At 44.3% G+C, this 17,094-nt stretch overlaps 1 protein-coding gene across 2 annotated transcripts in view; it reads left to right on the forward strand.

Moving 5' to 3' along the window:
* The first annotated feature begins 210 nt into the window (after window positions 1–210).
* The window catches only part of LOC149233824 (uncharacterized), a 337,293-nt gene continuing 320,409 nt past the window's right edge, over window positions 211–17,094 (forward strand). The window contains exons 1-2 of one of the 2 annotated variants that reach the window (XM_089379859.1): window positions 211–481; window positions 600–1,533. In XM_089379859.1, the coding sequence (XP_089235985.1) occupies window positions 443–481; window positions 600–1,533 (973 nt within the window). In that variant the 5' untranslated portion in view covers window positions 211–442. The remainder of the gene's footprint in view (window positions 482–599; window positions 1,534–17,094) is intronic. The other variant, XM_089379860.1, reaches the window with a different exon arrangement.

Below are 17,094 nucleotides of genomic sequence, written 5' to 3' on the forward strand. Positions count from 1 at the left end.
CGTTTTATTTCTATATATATATTTCTCTATTCTCTATAAAACTAAAACATTAAAAATACATAACATAAATAATCATCCCATGTCCAACGACAAGGTACATCAAATATAATTTTCTAGTTCATGAAAATAATAATATCTCACTAAATGTCACCACAAACTTCTAACCATGTGTGTGGGAATCTACTTTCTCGGTTAGGATAATTAGAACAATGGATGGATGTAAGAATGGCTCCGATATAATCACGCCCAATGATTTATCCCTCATGATTCGTAGCCATCGCAGTTAGCACTTGCAGCAGGACTAGAAGCATCGCCACTCCATAAGCTCTGCGGTGCCATTTCTTTCGCTGCTCCTTTCATCACGAAAATGATCTTCTGATCGTATCTGGTGATGCCCCAGTAAATAAAACAGCAGGCGAGGGCTTGGGCGGAGCTCTGCTTAATGTCATTAAGAGGCAGCAGGATGCCTTTTGGCCGCTCCGTTGAGTATTTTCAAAATTTTTCTTACTCTTCATGGTTTTGATTTTGTCGGTTCTTTTGGGCGTTGAGTTGAGTAACTGTCAGTAACATTGTGGGGTTGTGGTTGTGGTTGATTGCAGCAGAGGCTGGCAGGACAGAGGCAGAGCTTGGAGTATGACCGAAGGCGTTATAACATTAACAGAAACGGCAGAGGGTTTTGCGACAACCGTCACCCATATCCATACCCTTATGATGATCAGCCTCCCATACTGGACGCCACTCAACAGCAGCAACATCAGCCTTTGGAAAGGCCGGTCTATGTGACCGGCGACTCCCATTTTAGGGCAGTCAGTGAGAGCAATGCCAATTACAGAGGAAACGAGGGCTATGGTAATAGAGGGCGCACTACTAGGCCTTACAGGGGTGGCACCACCAGAGGAGGAGGATCATATTCAAATCCATATCCAAATTCAAATGCCTATCCAAGGCAATTTGATAGGACATGGCAAGCACCAGTTACCGATGATTATCAGCATTGGCAGAATGCAAATGCAAATTCAAGGCCCTCTGACCAGCCGGGGCGAGATGATTGTCAGCACTGGCAATATCCAAATGCAAATGCAAATTCAAGGCCCTCTGACCAGCCGGGGCGAGATGATTGTCAGCACTGGCAATATCCAAATGCAAATCTAAATCCAAGGCCCTCTGATAGGCCATGGCGAGATGATCATCAGCACTGGCAACATCCGAATGCAAATACAAATCCAAGGCCCTCTGAAGGGCCATGGCGAGGTGGTTATCAGCAATGGCAGCATCCGAATGCAAATACAAATCCAAGGCCCTCTGACAGGCCATGGCAAGGTGGTTATCAGCACTGGCAGTACCCAAGTGCAAATATAAATCCAAGGCCCTATGATAGGCCATTGGGAGCACCACCCACTGATGATTATCCACACTGGCAGTACCCAAATGGAAACACAAATCCAAGGCCCTTTGATAGGCCATGGCGAGCACCATCCACCGATAATTATCGGCACTGGCAGTATGCTCTCAAGCAACCTCCCTCTCAGAATGGTATACACATACTCTTCATTTTCTAACACACTGTAGGATGCAGAAAAATAATAGTAATGCCGATGATTGAGTGAAATGAAAAGATATCATGAATTGTCGTAACCTTATATGTATATAATCTAATGTTTTGTATCATGTAAATGCATGTGGTTGTATACACAGTTTGGTCATGAGTCAGACCTACCATTAACGTATTGTTGACGTCTGTTGCTTCCTTCCTTGTTTCCGTTTGACGAAAGGCCTGAAAAGGAATTAGGGAAAATGAAAAATTGATACTCTCTAAGATACCAAGACACTCTCCTCGGTTTCTCGGCTCTCCCGGATGTTCCAAGATACTCTCTTAAATCACAAATACTGAATGAATAAAAGAGGAGGGTGTGGGTGTGGGATGTTTTTATTGACATATTTAGGTTGTTTTTTTTTCTAGACAAAAAACGTGATTTTGTCAATTGGGTTTGATTGGTTTGTAAAGCTGGGGTTTTTGCTATTTCCTTCATGCAGCTTCAGATCCTCCTAGAGACATATTTTCCTTGTGCACCATTCCAAATCCGCTGAAACAAGCTGCTTATTGTGGCTCCGGCCATGAGCAATTTTTGTGCGACTTCGAAGGAGTAGATACCCCCAGTTGTGGCTTCTTAACTGAAGGATAATTGTTGTGATCTTGTGGGTCACACTCGCTTCATTATAATAAAGTCTCATGCTGTGAAAAAGTGCGCATCTTAATAGAAACATAGTTGTGACCAGGGTTTTGATGTGAAGTTGGGGCATTGAAACATGCCCATTTAAAGACCCTGCTTTATGGGTATGTTTCAGCCCATTTAGAGACCCTGCTTTATGGGATGTTCAGTGCCTACTATTGCGCCACATCCATGGGAGCTTTTGGAAGATCTTGCGTCATTGAGATCCTTTGGGAGTTTCTAATCTCCCGACGACTAGGGATGTCATGGGAGTGGCTCTTGGAATAGGAAGGTTTTGGGATGGGAACCCTCAAAATGCTCCCACTCTCTTGATGTCACTCTTATTTCCTACCTGCACCCCTTCTTTGACAAATGAGGGAACCTTGCAAATTGGTTTTCTATTTCTTGGGAGTGATTCTTGTGCTATAAAGTTTGCATTATTTACACTAGTTCAATCCAAACAACAAAACTTTCTCTGCTAATGTTTCAAAATAAGGGCTCTAAAGAAGCTTGATGTCACTCTTGGGCAATTGGGAGTGTTCCCTACTAGCACCCCTTCTACGAAAAGGTGGGGAACCTTGCAAATTGGTTTTTTGTTTCTTGGGAGTGCTCCTTGTGCTATAAAGTTAGTGTTTTTTTGTCAAGTTGTCTGAGTTCTCCAGAGATTACTTTAGGCTTGACCCGTTGCTTGAGAAACTGCGACCCAGGGGCATCTAAGCTGTCAAAATCACTCGAGGATCGCACTCGGCCTGGGTCACACCAACCCTTAAATGGTTGGATTTTTGATCCATTAATGAAAAAGGTATTACAGACTTTATGCGAATTTGTTTATGTTACTTAGTGTAACGGATCGAAAAGATTGCAAATAACATAAACACATACACAAATTGAAAACACATTCAAACACATCAACACAACAAAATTTAATAAAGGAGTTCACTAGACTTTATGGCTACGTCTCCTGGTCCTTTCGCTTCCAGTGCTGACCTCTTTATTTTGTCTTCAAATTGCTGTTACAGGTATGAGCTCGAAAACAGAGTCTCAAATAAGAAAATGGACCTCACCACTGTGTTCAGCTCGAAATTTCGAGTCAAACAAGTATAAACTTGACCATATTTGGCCACTGTGACCTCCAGACCCCCTAGAATGGTCCAAAACCACCTCTGTCCCTGCAAAACCACCCTCTGTTTGGCAAAAACCACTCTGGCCTGCATAAAACCACCTTGGTCGGCGCGCTGGTGGTATGGCGGGTTCGACACCTGCAACAGTTTATTAAAAAATTGGTTCGGCTTTGTTTCAAGCCCGAACTGCTGACATGTTGGTTAGCGGAGGTGTGTTAAATCGTTGCATATATATAATTTTGGAAGGTCGAGGGTTCGAAACCCCCGCCCGACCATTCCGCCATTGGTTACATTATACATTGGATATGCGATATATTATGTGTTGGCTCCGCTGTTCCGTTGGTTATACATTGTTTGTATGGTATTAATATACCATATATGGTTGCTATTCACGGTGAATGTGGGATATTGCATATGTTTCGAAATATAATGATAACCATAACTTCAAAGGTCCGATGGTCGTGGGGTTGACCCCGACTATCTGGCCTTTTTCCGACGAGAATCCTGACACAACATAAATACAAACTCACCGCTTCCGTTACCAAGGCCTGCGATAGCTCAACCAGTGAGCTAGTTCCGACGAAGTCGTTGCCACTTCGGGAGGTCAGGGGTTCGATCCTCCTTGATCCCCAAAATTTTGGAAATGAGGCCAAATTGGGCAAAATCCGGGCTGCCATGTGTCAGCACCAGATTGGCCCGTATGAACGAATCACAACTTGCCACGTCACCTCTTCTGTTGACATCATCCAGGACCCGTGGCTCATTCCCGGGTTGACACATGTCCCTGCTGACGTAGGCATTGACTTGGTTGACTATTGACCTTTGAATTTTGACTTTTTTTGCCCTAGTTTTCCACAAACTTTGATTGGCTCTAATTTCTCCATCCGAACTCGGATTTATGCGCCGTTCGCACCATTGGAATCGTATCGACGAGCACTTCGACTTGATCCTATTTTCATCTGCATTTGAAGACTTTGATCCGGAGGCAAAACTGGATCCATTTTGGATCAATTTTGCCCATGGAGTTTTGAACTGTTGACTTTCGCATCATGGAGTGACTTAAATACACCCCGTCACTGTCTATTCTATGCCCCGTGGGCTCTTCTTGTGTTATAAAGTTAGCGTTATTTATACTAGTTCAATCTAAATAATGAAAACTTTCTCTGCTAAATGTTTCAAAACAAGGGCTCTAAAGAATTATTTGGTTGGTTTATCGCCCACTTTGATTTAGAGGGGACGTGCCTCATTTTGGGTTCCCTATGCCCTTTTTATCTTATACTATATATTAGCTTGCCTTAATTAGGCCACTTTTGTTTGCAATTGTTCATTAAATGCTTGTCTCTCCGTCTATTGATAAAATTTCAAGCTCTTCCAATGTTCCCCTTTTGTTATATTCTTTAAATGGTTAGTCCTTGCTTTTTGTATTTTATGAGGAAAGAGGTTGTATGAGTGATCTGTACGAATTTACAGGGTAAGTTCCTCAAATAGAACACTAAAGGACACCGCTTACAAACAGATCACAGATCAATACACCAATATTCTTGACGTAGTTAAAACTCTCAAAGAGGGAAATAGTGCACGACTTGAGCCAACGCGGCCACTTCAGATAATTTATTAATAAAAGAAATAAAATTTACATAAGCTTCTCTCATGAACGGTCACCCTACAAATAACCCTCCATGCTCTTTAAATAGAGATCATGGACCAATCGGGTGTTAAGCCACAGATCAAGTGTCGGTAATATCGAGGAGAGAATGAATCGTTGGATCACTTAATGTCTAGAACATATTGTGACTGTCGGATTGTAAGTTACAAAAGTACATAGTAAAGAAACACACTTTACTTAACTCTACACTACACCAAGTTATACTTTTAGCAACAAGACGAGCTTTATGTTTATCAACTTTTCCATCTGGTCCAGACTTGGTTCTGTACACCCATTTACATCTAACAAGTTTTCTTCCTTTTGGAAGAAGAACAAGATCCCATGTATCATTTGCTAATAATGAACGATCCCCTGCAAGAGCACTTGCTGCATCCCGAGTAGCACAGACCCATTTTTGACGCTGAGGAGTTGAAGGAGGATCTTGAGAAGGTGGGGGAGGAGTGTCATACTCGCTATCATCATCTAAAAAAGACATGTTTTCAGAAGTAGAAGGGATAGAGAGAGGTGGCACATCCGCTGAACTAGGCTCGTAAGCCGATATATCTTCAACAAACTTTACATCTCTTCTAATGATAACATTTTTGGACTTAAGTGGAATAAGTCTATATCCTTTGACATCTTTAGAATATCCAACAAAAATACATTTTTCACTCTTAGGTTCTAAAGCTTTATGTTTTTCATCTGGAATATGGGCCCATGCTTCACTTCCAAAAACACGAAAGTGACTTACATTTGGTTTAATTGAGCTCCATGCTTCTTCTGGAGTGATATTCTTTAAAACCTTAGTAGGAGTGCGATTTACTATGTAATTTGCACAGTTAACTGCTTCTGCCCAAAAATTAAGACTAAGTCCTTTAGATTGAAGCATACAATTAGCGATTTCCTTTAAGGTGCGATTCTTCCTTTCAGCTACACCATTTTGTTGTGGAGTATATGGAATAGTATGTTGCATTTGAATTTTATGCTCAGTGCAAAAGTTGATGAATTTGTTGTTAACATATTCTCTGCCATTATCAGAGCTTAGCTTAAGAATTTGATGTCCAGATTGTTTCTCAACAAAGGTCTTAAAAGCCAAGAACATGTTAAATACTTCACTCTTGAGTTTTAAGAAGTATACCCAAGTGCGTCTGGAGAAATCATCAATGAAAGTTAAGAAATACTTGTAGCCAGAGAATGAAACAACTGGAAGTGGACCGGTCTTGTGTTCGATCCCGAGCAAGGTCGTAGCTCGTCGTGCGAGTAGTAACTGAATCGGGCCAAGCCCACTACCTTTTTCTAATGTGTTAGGCTAGATGTGATGCTTCGCGGAAGGAGCGCGTGCATCCTGACCTAGCCGCCATTGCTGCCTTCTGTGGCTCCCTTGCTTGGCAGCCACCTGCGGCTGAGCTCCCCCTTGGCCCTGCTCGGTCCCCTTAGTGATCCTCTTCTTCTGAATCTCTCATGTTTGCAAGCTGTTTCTCCTTCACCCTTTGCAGCCTCACGTTGTTCCTTTACTCGGCAACCTCCTGCTGCTGAGTCCCTGCTGCGTGCTCTCTTGACCTTCCTCGGCTCCCATGGCCCCTCCGGATTGCTCACCGAAGGGGGGCGATCCCTAGCATGCATTCTCTGCGCTCGTCAAATCTCTCCCTCCACAACGGCCTCGCCCAGCAATATCGAAGTTTGTCAAAAAGCTGGACATTCTCGAAGAAGTCAATCTACCTCCAGCCATTCCTCACATGACAACGCTCTCTAAAAAGGTCTCATCGGCCAGTTCATGGGCCTCTGGCCATCTCCAAGAACTGTGCAACGTTGGGTTGAAAGAAATTGGTCCGACAAAATACAAGGTAAAATCTCCATCAGATTCTGTGGAAAGGGGTTCTTTACCTTCCACTTTGAATCTAAAGAAGACAAGGATTTAATCTTCAGGAATGGGCCTTACTTCATGGACTCCAGAGGACTATACTTAAACAAATGGACCCCGGATTTTGATCCGGAACTGGATGTCCCCAATGTTGTCCCTGTCTGGGTCAGACTCCCTCATCTCCCTCTTCACTGTTGGGGAGATGACTCGGTTCGTGCTATTGGAAATGCTGTAGGCAAGTATATAGATCGCAGCGAACCAAAGGATAATATGCAAGCATGCACGCGCATTTGTGTGGAAGTGGATCTCGGCAAAGGCCTACCGGAAGCCATCAAACTCAAAGTGGATGATTGGAGTCATATTCAGCAGCTTGATTACGAGCAAATACCGTTCAAATGTAAGGTATGTCACGAATACGGCCACTTTGCCAATCGTTGTCCCTCTCTTGCTAATGTTGAAAATGACCCACAAGAAGAACAGTGGGAAACAGTAAAAAAAAAAAAAGAAGTCGGCTCCCTTAGCTAAAGCACCGCCAGAATTTGAACCCCCTGCCTCTAAGATTGCCTGCCCCTCATCATCCTCCCCTCCCTCATCCTCCCTTCCTTCTCTCTCCCCTCCCCTGCCCCCTTCTACCTCCAATCCCTTCTCGGTTTTATCCGATGCTCCACCCTTGGAACCCTCGCATCTTCCCACGATTCATTCAGCTGCCTCTGATCCTTCCCCTCCTCTGGTTATCCCTTCCCAATCTTCCCTCAAACCCCCCCCTTCCAGACTCACCAGGAGCTCATCCAAAGACCATGGAGCCTCTAGCGACTCTCTTAAGAAACTTGGCCTAGGCAGAAAATCTGCAAAACAACACCGAGATGAGAATGCCCAAAAGGACATAGCAATGGGCACTCAAAGCCCTATTGAATCTTACATCTTAGGATAGCATGATAAGGAGAAAATTCACAAGGATCAAGGGGGGCGAGCACCTCTCCGCACACCACTCTCCCAATGATGAAAATCCTATCTTGGAATTGCAGGGGTATAGGGCACCCCTCCAAAGTTGCAGCCCTGAAAGATCTTATTTATTGTGAAAAACCAGGGATCTTTTTGTTACAGGAAACAAAGCAAAGCCTGCAGGATATGACTAAAATCATTGAATAGAACAAGCAGTACAATGGAAGCATCAGTGAATCTAGGGGAGCTTCCAGAGGAATCGCTACAATCTGGAATCAAAACATTTGGAATTATAAGTCAGAAATTATTAACCAGCATTGGATCCAAACAGTGTTAGAAAACAAAGAAGATTAGTAGATTCTAGTTATATACAACATTTATGCGCCTAACCACTTCAGGGATAAGGAGTGTTGTTGGGAGGAAATCAAAGTCAGCATGAACGCAGAGGAGAATACTAATGTCATACTAGGAGGAGATCTAAATCTTGTTCTTCGTTCTCCATGCTAATGAGAAAAGAGGAGGTATTTTCTCCCCGGATCCTTTCGGAACTCAGCTAGAAGACATTATGCATGACCATGATCTAGTCGATATCATTCCAAAAAATAGGAGATACACTTGGAGCAACCGCAGGCTAGGTACAGGCAACATAATGGAGAGACTAGACAGAATTCTCATTAACGTCATGCTTCTCTCTTCCTTCACTGTTGGGTATGCTAATATTATTCCCTGTTCAGCTTCCGACCATTATCCAATTTCTCTTAATCTGGAAAAGCATTGTCCTCTCGGACCCATCCCGTTTAAGTACAACCCGCTTTGGAATGGTATTACAACAGTTAAAGATATTGTGGAGAAATCGTGGAGGCGACATGTAGAAGGATCTCTCGGATTCATTTGGGAATCCAAGCTTAGAAACACCAAACATGCGATAAAAGAATGGGCGAAAATCAGTTATAAGGAGCCTGAAAGGATAAAAAAGGAGATAAAAAATACACTAAACAGAGTCCAAAAGGAGATAGAAGAGCAGGGCCTCACCCAAGAGAGCAAAATGCTAGAAAGCGAACTATATTCTCAGCTTTGCCGTGTAAACATAGAGGAGGAATCTAAATGGAGGATTAAATCGAGGCAACTCTGGCTGCAAGGAGGGGACCAGAATACAACTTTCTTTCACAAACAGACTACTGTGCGGAGAGTAAGCAATACCGTCAGCTCAATCTTGGACGCTGAAGGTAACCTTCAAACCGCCCAAGAAGCCATCAGACAGGCTGCTACCAACCACTATCGGGACCTTCTAACTGAAACAACAGATGAAGAGGATTACGATGACCTGCTACAATTCCTTCCCAAAAGCATCAGCAAGGAAATGAATGATACCTTGAATAAGGAAATTGATGAGGAGGAAGTTAGAAAAACCATATGGGCTCTTCAGCCGGATAAAGCACCAGGACCTGATGGCTTCCCCATTTGCTTTTATCGCGCTTTCTGGGGAATTATAAAAAGAGATCTGATTAAAATGCTCAAATGGGTCCAGCGGAAAGCCAAAATCGGTGGTTACACCAATGCCACTCATTTAGCCCTCATTCCCAAAGAAAACCGACCTTCTTCTTTTAGTCGATTCCGTCCCATCTCCCTTTGCAACTCGTCCTACAAGATTCTAATAACAATTCTTGCTTCTCGCCCCAAATTTTTTCTCCCTTCTCTCATCTCTGAAAACCAAGGGGGTTTTTTGGCCAATAGACAAATTACAGACTCTATCCTCCTCGTCCAAGAAGCTGTTCATTCAAGCCAAATTAGGAATGAGAAAGGATTTGTCCTTAAACTTGATTTAGCCAATGCCTTTGATAGAGTAAGGCACACCTATCTTTTAGCTGTTTTAAAAAAGATGGGATTTGATGCAGCCTTTTTAAATCTCATCAAAGCTTGCATCTCCGGGCCCTAGATCTCTCCTCTTGTTAATGGACGACCTGGAACTGCTTTTCAATCTTCGCGGGGTCTTAGGCAAGGTTGCCCTCTTTCACCTTACCTCTTCATTTTGATGGCTGAATCCTTCAGCAAAGCGCTAGACTTCAAGTGGAGAGTTGGTCTCATCACTGGAATAAAATTTGGGAATGGTGTAAAGAACATTAACCACTCTCAATTCGTTGATGACACCCTTTTACTTGGAGGAGCGTCCATGATAATAGCCCGGCGATTTAAGTCTCTGCTGGACAAATACATTAGGTATTCGGGTGGTCAAGTCAATCAGCGGAAAAGTTGTATTTATGGATGGAACACTTCAGCACGGGTTCTGCACAACATAGCCACTATCCTTGGGGTCTCCTGCAATTATTAATGGTCACATTTCACTTACCTGGGCCTGCCAATAAGTATAGGCCCCTTGAAGGCTGAAGTTTGGGACACAGTTATTGACAAGATGAAGAGAAAGGTGCAACGTTGGGGTTCCATTTGACTCAACCCAGCTGGCCGCCTCATCCTTCTCAAATCAGGTATCTCCTCCCTACCTCTATATCAATTTCGCTTACCTGGGCTTGCCAATAAGTATAGGCCCCTTGAAGGCTAAAGTTTGGGACACAGTTATTGACAAGATGAAGAGAAAGGTGCAGTGTTGGGGTTCCATCTGGCTCAACCTAGTTGGCCGCCTCATCCTTCTTCAAGCTCCAGCGTCTTTCCACTACAAAATGGAAGTCATCCTCCGCCAATTCCTCTGGCAAGGAGGGAAAAATGACAAAAGGAAATTCAATTTAGTTAGTTGGAAGCAGGTCATCCAATCTCAAGACAGAGGTGGTCTTGGGATTAGATCCCCCAAATTTCTTAACCTTGCCTTTGGAGGCAAGATTGTCTGGAGGCTTATCACTGGTCTCTCGGCTTGGTGGAAACGAGTGTTGGAGGTCAAATACCTAAATTTCCCAAGGCAGCGGCTCCTTGATCAGGATATCCCTATCAGAGACTCTTCCAAAATTTGGCGTCTATGTAAAAAAGCAATTCCTCTCATGACCCAGAATATCTCCAAAGTTCCCAAAGGAGGTGCTAATATCAATATTGGATCAGACAAAATAATGGGCAGGCAACCATTAAACAGCCATGCTGGAGTCATTCCCATTCTCACCTATTTTAATAGTATAGGAATTCACCACCTAGACCAGATCTCTCTGTGGGACAACCACTCCAATTTATGGTCAGGATGGACATTCCTAGCCATTCCTGTTCATCTCATGGCCAGTCTTCAAGCTCTTCAATACCATTTGCACGATATAGCTCCAATTAAAAAGAATGAACCTGATGGCTTTTGCTGGGACCTGTCAGGCTCAAAGTATACTGTTCAATTTGCTCACCAGTACATTTGCAACAGCCATTACCCCATGTCCACTTGGAACCGTTGGAAAATGGTTTGGAAATCTGAAGCTCTGCCCAAAATTAAATTCTTTCTGTGGACCCTTCTGAAAGGGAAAATACTCACTACTGATAACCTTCGGAAGCGGGGTATTATCGGATATTCACATTGTGCTAACTGTCAATCTGACAAAGAATCTATACAACATCTTTTTATTGCCTGCCCTTTTGCTAAAGTCTGCTGGAGAAGTATATCCCATAACAATCACATCCCTTGGAGTGATCAGGACTCCGTAGGAGAGGTTATTCAACAATGGAGGAAAAATTACCCTTGGAAACAAAGAAAACACAACACAGTAAAAAGGGTCTGGGATGCCCTTCCCCTCACTATTTTATGGTCTATCTAGCTCGCCAGAAACCGTAAAGTTTTTAAGGACAAGGACACAATCACTAGGAATCTATGCAACAAAGCAAGGAGTCTTGCTTTGGAAACTATTTCAGTCAAAAACTGCAGAAGCATAGACATCACCGATCTTACTGTGGAAGAGCGAATTTTCATTGGCTATATACTGAACAGAAATAATAGTAATCAGGTTGAGGCCACCACCAGCAGTAGGCAAAGTAAAAGGTATTACAGTTGGAAAATCCGTCTTAAGGAGGAAGAATTTGCTACATGGCTTAAAAACTGCAACACTTATTATCTTTTTTTCGACGGTGCCTCGAAATCGAATCCTGGGATTGCTGGAGCAGGTGGAGTGATTTGCAATGCCAATGGAGATTCAACAGTTGTTATTGGCCTCATGGCCCAAAACAAAGATTCGCCCAATGTCCTTCTCCCTGCTTAATCCTCTGCGCCTCCCATCTTATTTATTCGCACTCCTCTCTTCCCCCTCTCATTCTGTCCTTAGGTCTTCCAGAGCTTTCCTCCCGTTGGTTTTTTCTTCTGCCGATCTAAAGGAACAACACCTTTGATTTCTGCAGAAAAGGAACAACAGAAAAGGAACTGCAGAAAAGGAACAACAGAAAAAACGGAACAACAAAAAAGGAACAGCAGAAAAAACGAAATAGCAGAAAGGAGCAACAGAAAAGGAACAACAAAAAAGAAAAACGTAGCTTCAACAAGCTCGTCAAGCTTGAAGCAAGTCGGCGCTAATGACAAACCTGAAGAGTCCACTGCTCGACACATCAGCCACAGTAATATAGATTGATATGCTTTGTAAATGCTGTTATTTATTACTGCAGTTTGTTAGGATTTACCTTTGGTCTTTGGTTTATAGTAGCCTAAAAGGCAGGATTAAGGAGGAATTTTGTTTAAGTTGTAACTCCTTCTTCCCTAGCTCTTCTTGGCACCTCAGCATGTATTTCAGGAGCTTAGTCTCCCTCTTTTTTCAGATATATAATAGCAACCGAATTTGTAAAAAAATAAAAATAAAATCACTATGCACAAGCTGTAAAGGGGCTGAGGCGTGCCAAGAGGCACGTTTTTCAAAACTATCTTGATGATGTTTTCTGAGTACACATCCGGAACAAACACCATCTCTGCAAGATACCATAGGAAGACCTGTCACCATATTTTCTTTACATAAATTTTGAAGGGAGTGATATTTTCTTTACGCCAAAGTTTGCTCACTTCATCATTATGAGCAACAGATATCAAGGGAAGTGTTGATGACCTGTTGGCTTGTTGGGACCTGATCCAGGTTCAGAGTTAATTAGCCATACAAATCTCGGTACTATTGGCCCTTTCGGCAACAGTCTACGGAGCGCGGACTGAGGTCTCACTCGAAGTAGTATGGGAGGGTGCTAGAACCAGGTTTTCACACCCTGGAGATGTTTGATGAGTTCAAGTGGTCCGCGGTCCGACCCTGCGGGCACGTCGCTATGCGCACTTTCTCGTACCTCGCAGCCTGCGATGCTGCCTCCGTGCAGCCCTACTCGGGGGCCGAACGCTGTTATTACCACTGTTATTACTAGTAGTCTACTGTTAGGTGATTATTACTTGCATGCTTTAAGTTATAATAATCAACATAAATCATTCGTCTACTGTTAGGTGATTATTACTTGCATGCTTTAAGTTATAATAATCAACATAAATCATTCATACAGGTGCGCGTAGTAAACAACCAGTAGATTTGCAATTTACATCAAACATGCATTAACCCAGGAACAAATACACCAATTTATATTCAAACTTCTCTTTATTAATTGCTTCTTCGGTTACAGACTTGACTCCGCCCTGCGCACTTAGCTGTAGGGGTCCGCGCACTCAGCTGTAGGGGTTCGCGCACTCAGCTGTGGACTACTAGGCCTCTGTGCACTCAGCTGCAGAGCCTTCTCCTACTCTACGACCCAAAACTAGACTTTACTCTCAGATCTTTTACTACTTCTCTGTGTCCATTCCCCCTTCTTTACAACTTAGAGCCTCGCTCTATTTATACGATTCCATGGTCTGCGGACCATGGGCAGGCCGACTTTACTTTACAAAACCTAGGGCGGACAACCTTGTGACTCTATCATATATTTTGTGCTCCGCGCTCGCAATTCGTGGAGTCTTTACAATAATATTGGGTCAAAACTTGGGCTTTAAGCCCCAAAACCTGCCTTGGGGGGGATTCCATGCCCAACAGGCCCCCAACACAAACATCGTGACTCGCCCTCGAGTCACTCTGTCGATGCGGCGATCTTTGCACGGAGTCCCGCCAGCTGTTCTTGAACTGCGCGGAGGTCAGCAGCGTATTGAGCTGCTGTTTCCTGGACCTATTGCATACGCTCTTCTGATACTTCTGTCTCTGAACTGTTTCCATGCATCTGTATTGGCATATGTTTATAGTCCCACGCCTTTGTCTGGCTCCTTGGAGCACGAAGACTGTGCTTCTATCGGTTAGTCAGATAGTTGGCCCACCCGTGTAGGGCTTCAAGCGGCTGCCATTCACTTTGCTTGGGAATGGTTCTCCATTTAGTTTGACTAACTGGACCGCGCCTCCGTCTGTGACCTCCTTAACCACGTATGGTCCCAACCAATGCATTCTGAATTTTCCCAGAAATTTTTCAAACTTACTGTCATACATCAGTACTAAGTCATTTACCTTGAATGTGTGCAACTTAATATGGCGATCGTGCCAGGCTTTTTCACGCTGCTTTTGTACCTGCTGATGAAAACCAGTCAAGAACCGTTCCTCCTCCAACTCTTCCAATTGCGCGAGCCTTTCCTCCAGAGCTTCGCGGTCTGTCATCACTGTGAGCGCTACTATACGCAGACTAGACTTTGCATGCTCCATAGGGATTACAACATCTACTTCATACTTCAGTGTCGGAAGCGCCTGCGCAGTTAGGGTTTTGCACATGGTTCTATAAGCCCATAGAACCGCTGGTACGTGCATGTCCCAGCCGGTGCGTTTCTCATGGTGGACCGCGTTCAGTACTTCGTACACCTTGTCAAAGGCTATCACGCAGATAATCTTCAGCACGCTTGGCCTTATCATACTTCGCCGTTCGCACCCTCGTCTTGCCTGCTCCTGCTTCTTGGTCCTGTTTCCTATTGCAAGGACGGTGTGTGTTCGTGCAGGTTGCGTGTCATACGTCCGTACTCATCTGGAGAGGTGGGTGCGCAAGCTGTTTCCTCCATCATACCTGGCTTCCATTCGCATCCGAGGCTTTCCAAACCGTATGTGCATCATCCTTCTGCATTCCTGCCAGTCCCCAAAATTCTGCTGGTGCGTACCCAACTACCTTGTGGGCATAGTGCACAGTGCCCATTTCAGAGCATCAAAATGCTGTTGTTCTGGTACTTTTTGTTCAAACTTGTTCAGGAAATCATCTACCTCGCTCAACCTGTCATACATCGGTAGATCTCTTGCTTCCGTTGCTACACATCGTAGTGACCTTATCATCATGTTGCAGTTGAGCGTGGTTACCTCGTGTAACCGGTTCTGCCATCTTTCTATTTTCTTGTCTGAATATGAAGTGCAGGAGCTTTCGCGGTCCCACAAAATCCTACCATCCACTGTTGGATTCACCTAGTCCTGCTCTCGCGTGGTAATCTTGTAAATACAGTTTAGATCGTCGTCGCTGTCGTAGTCGCGCACTGGTTCTGTGTAGCGTGATCCCTCCGTAGGGTCTAGAGGTACCACTACGCGCAGTGACTTGTTCTAAAAAATCATCTTGTGCTTCTTTAGATTTATCACTCCATTCATATCAGTGGCCCAATCTATTCCCAGTAGCGCATGATAGGGATTGCTGTCATCAACAATCTCTATTACTTCGAAATCTGCAAGCGCGCTCGCACCTTCGATATCTACCATTATTCCCTGCAATCTTCCCATCTGTAGGATCTTTTGCTGATTCACCATTCGCAATTGAATAGGAGACAATTGCAACGCGGGCCTGCCCATGCGCTCCCATGTCTGCTTTGGCAAGACGTTTGCGTCCGATCCTAGATCCAAAATTACTTGATCCATTTCAAATTCTCTGATTTGCGGAGTCAATCTCATCTCTCTTCCTGTTTGCGTTGTGTGCTTCTCGAGTTTCCGGACCACGCGCGGTTCTCCTGGTCCAGCACATCTAGTGATGAGTTCTTGCAGCCCCTTCACCGCTTTGCTGTCACGCAACAAGTTCATACATGTCTCCAAAAATGTATTGAGCATTGATGGGTCCATCTCCGGGTCCAGTTTGTCTTTACTACCTGAAGTGGAGGCCTCCGTGAAGCTCTTCTTAGCTTCCATGAATGTCTCCTTCGCACGCTCCAAATCGAGCTCTAGTTCCTTGGTTGGAGCCTTGTGAACCCAAGCACTCTCTTCGGGTTGCTTGCCCTTGTCATTGCCTGTGGTGATATCGCTTCAGAGTACGATGTTTACATTGGGGTCCTCCTCTTGCGGCTCATACCTCATCATTTGCAGTTTCTGAGTCGGGGAAGGCTGGAGTGTTCATTTATCGCACAACCTCGCAATCAGTGTGGGGCAGTCCTCCGTCTCATGATCAAATTGGGTATAGTATAAACATGATGCTGTCGTCGGATTTGTACAAGCGCGGGCATAATGCCCTGGCCCTCCACAATTGTAACAGATCAGTTGTCTGCGACCCCTTCCTGGTCCCATTCCACCTCGACCTTGTCCGCGCCGTTGAAATCCAGTACGCGCCATTCCTGCATTTTGATCGAGGGCTCGCGTTTCGGTCTGAACCCTATAGGTAGGAGTCCAATCCATCATCAGTTCATAACTTCTACAGGTATGCTCATCATGGTCTATTGACCTGCAGAAATTACAGAACAACTGTTGGGACGTCTGCGTATACTTCTGTAATAAATGGCAGTTATCTGTAGCATGCTTCCCTCCTATCTGACAAATTGCGCACCATAATGCAGGCGCCGCGCTCGGTCTTGCTTGTGCCTCTGGTCTTAATGGCATTGGCCCTCCTCCTGTTAGGTAGTTTGCGAAGACTGGACAATGGTCCTTATCATGTCCCTGGCCTTTGCACTTTACGCACCATACCTTCTCGTGCGCTTCTGGGCGAGCTGTCCTGTCTTGTTTCAAACTCTGCATCTCAAGGCACAAGTTCTGCAACTGCGCGTGGATTTGTTGAACTCCTAGGTTAGGATCTTGTATCGGGGTTTCGTGCAGTCTCATCGCCATCTCCAAGGTCTAGGCCTAAGTGGTTAGCTTCTGTTGTGACAACGCGTTCCTTAGATGCGGCGTTAGTGATGCTACAAACCACGCGCGGTGTTGTGCGTCCGTCAAGGTCATATTAGCTTCACGGATTTTACACTTCAGTGTCTGATTCAGCTCCCAGGGGGTCTCGCCTGGAAGCATCGCGATTTCCTTAAATCCAATGATCGACTGGGTCTTTGATTTTGGCCTGCTAAATTCTTTGTTTAGCGCAGCTTGAATATCTGCGATTTTTGCGTTTGGATTGTCATTGGAATGCTTAATGTACCACATCAGTGCGCGATCTTGCAAAGTGCTGACCAGTGTTGCCTTCTTTATATTATCATCC

The sequence above is a fragment of the Pinus tabuliformis genome, chromosome J (assembly GCF_031772625.1).
Source record: "Pinus tabuliformis cultivar Carrire ecotype Pingquan chromosome J, CPIR1, whole genome shotgun sequence".
Lineage (NCBI taxonomy): Eukaryota > Viridiplantae > Streptophyta > Pinopsida > Pinales > Pinaceae > Pinus > Pinus tabuliformis.